Source organism: Megascapheus bottae, chromosome 6 (assembly GCF_031878675.1).
Source record: "Megascapheus bottae isolate mThoBot1 chromosome 6, mThoBot2.hap1, whole genome shotgun sequence".
Classification (NCBI taxonomy): domain Eukaryota; kingdom Metazoa; phylum Chordata; class Mammalia; order Rodentia; family Geomyidae; genus Megascapheus; species Megascapheus bottae.
This window is the reverse complement of record NC_143514.1, coordinates 72,204,081-72,211,922: the sequence shown is the minus strand read 5'-3', so window position 1 is coordinate 72,211,922 and position 7,842 is coordinate 72,204,081. Positions and strand designations below refer to the sequence as shown.

Here is a 7,842-nt window from a genome sequence, read left to right as displayed (position 1 = left end):
CCTCCTCCCCCTGCCTTCCCATCCACCCTGAGCAATAGGGGCACGTCCTGTTTCCTTACAGGACACCTGAGTCTGGATGGCGGCCTTGAGCCTTTCCAGGACTGCCCATCCAAAGGTAGGCAGAGGACCTGGAGTGGGGAAGGCCTACTGTAGTGTGGCAGTGCCTGGCTCCAGCTCCTTCCCGGGTCATCTTGGCTTTCCCTGGAGCCACCAGGCCTTGATCTTGCTTGCAGGGTACCAGAGCCAGTCCGTCGCTATCCGGGCTGAGCTCTTTGCGGGATGGAGGACTCCAGATTCTTGGGTGAGGGGCTTGAACTGTGAGGAACTGGCCAGACTGCCTTGCTGCATGGGTGGAGGACTACATAACGAGTGCCCCCTGCGGGAGCCCGTGCCTCCGCCATTGGGAGAAGTCCTGGCCGCAGAGAATGGAAGACGTTCCTGGTCCCCACAGGCTTAAATCCAGATTGGGTTGGGGAGCTGGATGCCCCCCACAGCCTCCTCAGGATAAGACCCCTAGAGAGAGTCTGTCAGCTATAAGCGCTGTCCTTTTTTTTTTTTTTGGTCAGTCCTGGGGCTTGAACTGGGGCCCTGGGCATTGTCCCTGAGCTCTTTTTGCCCAAGGCTAGCACTCTACCATTTTGAGCCACTTCTGGTTTTCTGGTGGTTAAATGGAACCACGAGTCTCATGGACTTCCTGTCTGGGCTGGCTTTGAACCATGATCCTTTTCAGACCTGTCTCCTAGGATACAGGTGTGCGCCATTGGTGCCTGGCACACGTGCTCTTTTGACTGGCTCTTGCAGGAGACAGTGGCTGGAGCCCTGAGTGAGGGCAGTGGTTCTTGATAGCTGAAGCTGTTGCCCTGAATGCTAGAGCTTTGAGGGTGGTGTGGGGGGAGTCTTGGGGGGAACCGGGACTGGACGTATGGCCTTGGGTTTCAATCAGGACACTTGGGGACTCCACTGAGGAGGCCAAGGGCCACTTCACTGGTGGAGCCCAGGGGCTGGAGCCTCAAGATAAGGCACTAAAAAAAAAACCGGTCCTGGGGGTGAGGCCGGTAAGGGGGCGGGGAGCTCAGGGGAGGATACGGGGCCGTGCGGGCCATGTGAGCTGTTCTCTTTTCACCCTGGGGAAGAGGCCATTGAGGCAGACCACTTGAGGATAGGGAGTGAGTGCTACTGAGAGGGAAGGTCCCTGGACTACGGGGTGGACAAAAGAGGAGGGGCTGGAAAAGGGCATTGATGGACAGTGGTCGGCATCTCATAGTGGAGTCTGCTTCGAGAGCTCCTGTGGTCTAAATCTAAGGGACCCAGGGGTCCCCAGATTATGTCGAGGGCCCTGATTCACTCTCATTCTGCACCACTGTCAGTGCTGCTGAGACTCTAGGGAACAGCTCTGTCTTACTAGGGTTCCCACAAGTGGACTCTGGGGACACAGCCAGGCAAGACAGGAGGGGTCACTTGCTACAGGTGGCAAGTCACTTGAAGGCTAGAACAGCTTTCAATACAGGGACCTGCTCAGTGTCTTGTGCCTTCGAGATGGGTCAGTGGTGGGGCTCCCTTTGTCCACAGGTTACTTAGGGAAAAAAGCCTCAATATAATAAATATACCAATCCTTTCTTTAAAAAAAAAAAAGGGGGTTTTAAATGCATTTTTTTTCCCTGAAGATTTCCAGTGTATTCCACAATCTTTAAAAAATAGTTTCCCCAAAAATATATCTTTAAAGCATTTGACACAGTGGCAATGTGGTATATGTCGCACTGAATGGAGGCAGGGGCTGCACCCATCACCCTTGTCTGTGTGAGGCCCGGGCCTGGTGAGCCAGACACACAAATGCTGGCTAGAGATGGTGCCAGCGCCTGGGGACCACAGTGCTCTCAGGGGGCCAAATCTTGGGTTAAGAACCTCCATCACGAGCTAGGTGCCAGCTGTAAACCTGCTGGTGTGGGGGGAAGGGAGCCCTGGTAGCCAAGGGATGGGCAGTGCCCTGGGGCTGGAAGGAGAGCTCAACTCAGCAGCCCCGCTGGGGGTCCTCAGTTCTTCCTTCTCCTCCATCGTGGCTCTCAAAGCTTCACCCTTACCATACTTCACATTTGTGGTGAGGGTTCATGGGAGAGCCGGGCGGGCAGCGGAAGTGCTCTGAGAACTCCTTGGAGTTGGAGAGGGAGCCGATGACCCGGAAGCGGGAGGGGCTGTGGGGGTCGGTGATGAGGCCTTCGTGGGAGCTCTCGGGTGTGCGGACTGAGCACCAGACCTTTAAGAGGGCAATGAGGAGAGGTGAGGTCACCAGGGGCCCTGAGGCTGCCAGGCTGTCTCCATGACAACTGAGGCAGGATAAGTTATCACTTGTGGGACCCAGGGGCTCAGAAGGGAGGAGCTCTGAGCTGGACACCTCTGCATGGGATTCCGTCCAGACAAGGGATTCTGCCTAAACACTACTTTGAAAGCCGTGGGTCTCATCCAGACTTCTCATTTCCTAGGCGGGACACTTGGTCTAATCACCTGCTGGCTCTGAGCATCCACAGAAGGTTATCAGCTAGATGCCAACTCAGGGGACAGCCTGGCATACCTTATATTTATGAAATTTCTAAACTCTGCTAAGTGCTGGTAGTTGATATCTGAAATCTTAGCTGCTCAGGAGCCCGAGTTCTAGAAGATCAAGGTTTGAGGCCAGCCTGGGCAGAAAAAAGTGAGACTCCATCTCTGGTGAAGCAGAAAGCTTGGCTCAAGTAGTCTTGAATCAGAAAACTGAGCAAGCATGATGCCGTGAATTCAAACTCTGGTACTGCCACAAAAAGAGAAGAAAAGAAAAGAGGGGCTGGGAGTTTGGCCTAGTGGTAGAGTGCTTTCCTGGCATGCATGAAGACCAGGGTTCGATTCCTTGGTACCCACATACATAGCAAAAAGCCAGAAGTGGGGCGGAGGCTCAAGTGGTAGAGTGCTAGTCTTGAGAAAGTCCAAAGACAGTGCTCAAGCCCTGAGCCCAAGCCCAGGACTGGCAAAACAAACAAACAAACAAAAAAAACAAAGACAAACAAACAAAAAACCCAAAAAAACTTAGGAGGATGAGACTGGACTTATTGCAATTCAAGACCAGCTTGAGTAATAGTCTGTAAGACTCTGTCTTCATGGCAGAAAGCTACATATGGTGTGTATGCCTGTGATCCAGTAACTAGGGTAGGAAAGTCTGAAGCAGGAAGATCACACAACACATAAAAATAATCCCTGAACAGCCTGTCATCCTAGCCACTCAGGAAGCTGAGATCTGAGGATCGAGGTTCAAAATCAGTCTGGGCAAGAAAGTCTATGAGACTCTTTGCTCCAAATTACCACCAAAAAGCCACAAGTAGAGCTAGGCTCAAGTGGTAGAGGCTAGCCTTAAGGAAAACAAAAATAAAAAAACCCCTAAGGGACAGCACCCAGGCCGTGAGTTCCAGCCTCAGGACCAACTTAAAAGACAAAAACAAAACGATGATAAAAAAAAAAAAACCCTGAAGAACAGGGTTATGCTCAGTGGATCTGGCATAGCAAACACCAGGCTGAGCTCAAACCCCAGTACTGACCAAAAAAGAAAGAAATTTCTAGAACCCTAGAATCAGAAGGGACCTTAGTGATCACTTTGTTCTCCATTTCCCAGTTACAGAATCTTCTTCCTTGCAGCCCCCACATGACAGGAAGCTCACCACCTCACAGGGCGGCATCCCGTGGGCAGCACCCTGTGGACGGTGTGCGCTTGGGGGGTGTCCATGAGCGGATACCCTGCCTTTTGGCCCCAGAGCTCTTGGGCTCGCCTGATGGTGGAAGGCGCCTGTGTTTGGCACTTTCTCCTGGCACACTCACCTGTGCAAAGCCCAGGAAGAAGAGCTGGTTGTTGGTGAGCCCGAGGGTGGGCAATGTCTGCTCCGCCCCATTCTTCTTCACCCAGTTCTGGTAGGCCTGGAGAGAGAGAAGGGCAGAGCTCAGTGGAGGTGTTGGCAAGAATGCCAAGCCTGCTCAGAGTCAGGCCTAAGCAACTCTGCCTGATGGCACTTCTGTTCCTACGATCACAGCCAGGTGGGTCAGCGCTTTCTGCTCTACTCTAGCTCCACTCACATCTCTGAGGGCTTTTGGGCCATTGAGTCCCTCTCCCGCCAGTCTAGTGGTGCAGTCTCAGCCAAACGTGGATACCCACAAAGCTGGAAGTGACTCCATATCCACTGCCTCCTCTCCCTTGCCCTCTGTGCCCTGACCTAGCTGTGGCTTTCCCAGCACAGTCAAGAGCAGGCAGGCTCTGCAGGTGGAGCCAGAGCAGCCCTTCCCTGGGTCTCAAGCAGGCAGACTCAGGGCAGGAAGTCCACTTCTTTCCCAGCCAGCTTTCCATCAATGTTCCCAACACATTTCCCCGACAAGACTGAGCATGGAAGACATGACAGTGGGGAGTGCCCACCCTGTAGGCGGCCTTGAGGCCTCCATTGTCAGCGATGTTCTCTCCGAGGGTGTGGCGGCCGTTCACGGGCTCCCCGTTCACGCTGTAGTTGCTGTACTGGCCCACCATGCACTCTGTTTGCTGCTTGAAGGCCTCCACTGACGAGTTCTTCCACCAGGGCCGCAGGTTCCCGTCCTTGTCATACTCCCGGCCTGCGGGACAGGGACCCATGCTGGTGTCCCCAGCTCTCCTCCAACCCCTGCCCCAGGCCACGGGGCAGGACCCCGTCCCCATGCTTTGTGTTTCCTCATGTTGCCCAGGGGTTCCCCAAGGCAGGGAGCAACAAGGAGAATTCTGGACTTTCGCTAGTGAGGAGGGCCTGATTTAGGCAGAGAAGCCTTTGGAATGGCAGAGAAAGGCATGCAGGCACCTGAGTGCTCTCCCATGGTCCCCCAAACACTCTGTGGCACAGCCACATCCCTTTTACAGACAAGGCTAGAGAAGGACTTGCTGAGGCTCATATTCTCCATTCAGCAGGTGGCAGGGCGGAACTTGAACCCCGATTCTAGTGTTCAAAGCTAACACCTTTAGAAGTGAAGGGACCAGGAAAGCCAGGCACAGAGCCCGGAAAGCGATGGGTTTTGCTGAAGGGGACCCCATGCTCCTGTACCTTGATCATCAAACGCATGAGTCAGCTCATGGCCCACGACAACTCCGATGCCACCGAAGTTTAAGGCCCTGCAGGTTGGGGAAGGGATGAAGATGAGGATGATACCTCACGGCGGCCTGGGGCACTTGTCCAGCTGTGTGAGCCTCGCTGCCAGAGCCTGACGTGCTGCAGGGTTGCATTGGGCTCTGTGAGGCTGTGGCCCCTGAGGTCAGCTGGGGTGAGCTGTGCCCACTGGGTGCCAAACAAGGTGTTGGCGGCTCTGCAGACCCGAGTCTCTCTCAGTGCCCACTCGCCCGAGTGGCAGTCACCCCACATCCAGTCGGTGACCAAACCCAGAGCTGTCTTGAAATAAAGTCAGGAGAAGTGTTTCCCCCATGGGACCCTTGCCTCCATGATTGCTGTGAGAGGCTGCTAGAGCCAAGAGAGGCCTGGAGGCAATGGCAGGGGACAAGGAAGCTTCCTCTGTGCCTCTGTGGCTCAGGGAGTGGCAAGCTGTGGACTTGGGGCTGGGCTGGGGCAGGGGCTGCATACTTGGGTGAGGAGCGGGTGTAGAAGGGCGCCTGCAGGATCCCAGCTGGAAACACAATCTCGTTCTTGGTGGGCGAGTAGTAGGCGTTCACCATGGGCGGGGTCATGCTCCACCTGCAGCAGCCAGGCACAGGGGGGTGTGGGTGGGGGGGTGTGTCTTAGCACCACTGCTGGGGGCAAAGATGTAGAGGGTGACAGTCTAGGAGCCTGAATCAAGAGCCTGAAAAACTGTGGAGATGAATGGGCACCAGTGGTTCACACTGTAATCTCAAGCTTTATGTGGTGGTTCACGCTCATGGTCACGACTACTCTGGAGGCTTTGGTGAGGAGAGGTCCCAGAGCAGCCTGGCTGGGTGGGGTCTGGAAGATGAATGTCTGGGAGACTCTCCCACAACAGAAAAGCTAGACGGAGAGCTGGAAGTTTGGCCTAGTGGCTAAAGTGCTTGCCTAGCATGCGTGAAGACCCGGGTTCGATTCCTTGGTACCACATACATACAAAAATGCTGGAAGTGGTGCTGAGGCTCAAGTGGTAGAGCTCTAGCCTTGAGAAAGTCCAAGGACAGTGCTCAGGCCCTGAGCTCAAGCCCAGGACTGGCAAAAAAAAAAAGAAAAGCTAGACAGAGGCGAAAGCCTATCATCCCCGCTACAATGGGCAAAATAAACAGAAAGATCACAGTCTAGTCACAGCTTGTATCAAACATACAAATAAAAGACCTAAAACACAGCAAAAAGACCTGGAGGCATGACTCAGGCTGCTATATCGCCTTCCCAGCAAGCACAAAGCTGTGAGTTCAAAATCCAGTACATTAAAAAAATTCATTAAAAAAAAAAAAAGAAAAACAACTGGCAGCATTTGGGCTGAGAGTGTGGGCTAGTGGTAGAGTGCTTGCCTAGCCTGGTATGCATGAAGCCCTGGGTTTGATTCTCCAGTACCGCATGCACAGAAAAAGCTTGAGGTGGTGCTGTGGCTCAAGTGCTAGCCTTGAGAAACCTCAAGGACAGTGCCCAGGCCCTGAGTTCAAGTCACAGGACTGGCAAAAAACAAAACAAAACAAAAACAACACCAACAAAAGACTGGTAGCATGCCTCTACCATGCTGTGAAGATAAAACCCCACCTTTGCATGTACACTGGGTGAAAATGGCAGCTGGAAGAAACAGGCGTTTGAACCAGTTGTCCACCAGGAGATGCCAGAGGCAGTGAAAAGTTTCTTTGGCCTCCCAGTCTGTTTTAGGACTTGACCTTAGTCGTGTTTATTTCTAGGGTGCCTGCACCTGATTTTTTTTTTCCCCCTTGAGAGAACTGTTCCAAACCGCCCCACCCCGCCCTTTAAGGCAAGGTCTCATATATATAGTCCAGGGAGTTTACAACTTACTATGCAGTCCAGGCTAGTCTCAACTTCTCTCCTCCTGCTGCAGTTTCCAGAGTGCTGGGATTACAAGCATGTGCTACCAATTCTGGCCTTTTTGTGTTTTTGAGCCTGGGCCCTCAGGGTCTTGCAGATACGAAGCAAGCACTTTACCACTAAGCTACAACTTCAGCACCAAAGTCTAAGTCTGTTTTCAAAAACATCCAAGTTCAGTGGTGTACCTTAAGTCAAGACACTGAGGAGGCTAAGGCAGGAGGGTCATTTTAGCCCAGGAGCTGAAGGGACAGCGCAGGAGCCCAGGTAACATAGTGAGACAACATCTGAGAGAGAGGGGGGGAGGGGGAGGGGAGACTAGAGTTGGGCACCCATGGCTCAAGCGTGTAATCCTAGCTACTCAGGAGGCTGAGAATCTGAAGACTGCAGCCCAGGCAGCAAAGTCCATGATACCATTATCTCCAAAAAAATGCAAAAAAATCCAGAAGTGGAGCTATGGCTCAAGAGGTAGAGTGCTAACTTTGAGTAAAAGAAGCTCAGGGACAGTGCTCAGGAGTTCAAGCTCCAGGAGCAGTACGGAGATTTAAGAAGGTCTGGAAAGGTCTGAAATAGTCTGGGTATAGAGGTTTTCCTCTAGAATCCCAACACTAGAGGCTAAAACAGGAGAATTATGAGTTTGAGGCCATCCTGGGCTACATAGCAAGATCCTATTTCAAAAAAGGAAATAAAAAAGGTGTGGGATAAGTCAGGAGATGATCTATAAGACTAAATACACATATAGACATAGGGTTTGGACTCAAGACTTTGTAGCTGCTAGGCAGGTACTCTTAACACCCGAACCACATCCTTAGCTCTTTTCTTTTGTTTAAGGTCTCACTTT

General features: G+C 52.7%; 1 protein-coding gene across 2 annotated transcripts in view; it reads right to left on the bottom strand.

Moving 5' to 3' along the window:
• Positions 1-1,624: 1,624 nt before the first annotated feature.
• The window catches only part of Ece1 (endothelin converting enzyme 1), a 93,551-nt gene continuing 87,333 nt past the window's right edge, over positions 1,625-7,842 (bottom strand). For both annotated transcript variants that reach the window (XM_090335660.1, XM_090335659.1), the window contains 5 exons: positions 5,604-5,714; positions 5,073-5,140; positions 4,424-4,614; positions 3,838-3,933; positions 1,625-2,251 (listed from right to left, as the gene is read on the bottom strand). In XM_090335660.1, coding sequence (XP_090191786.1) covers positions 2,075-2,251; positions 3,838-3,933; positions 4,424-4,614; positions 5,073-5,140; positions 5,604-5,714 — 643 coding nt within the window. In that variant the 3' untranslated portion in view covers positions 1,625-2,074. The remainder of the gene's footprint in view (positions 2,252-3,837; positions 3,934-4,423; positions 4,615-5,072; positions 5,141-5,603; positions 5,715-7,842) is intronic.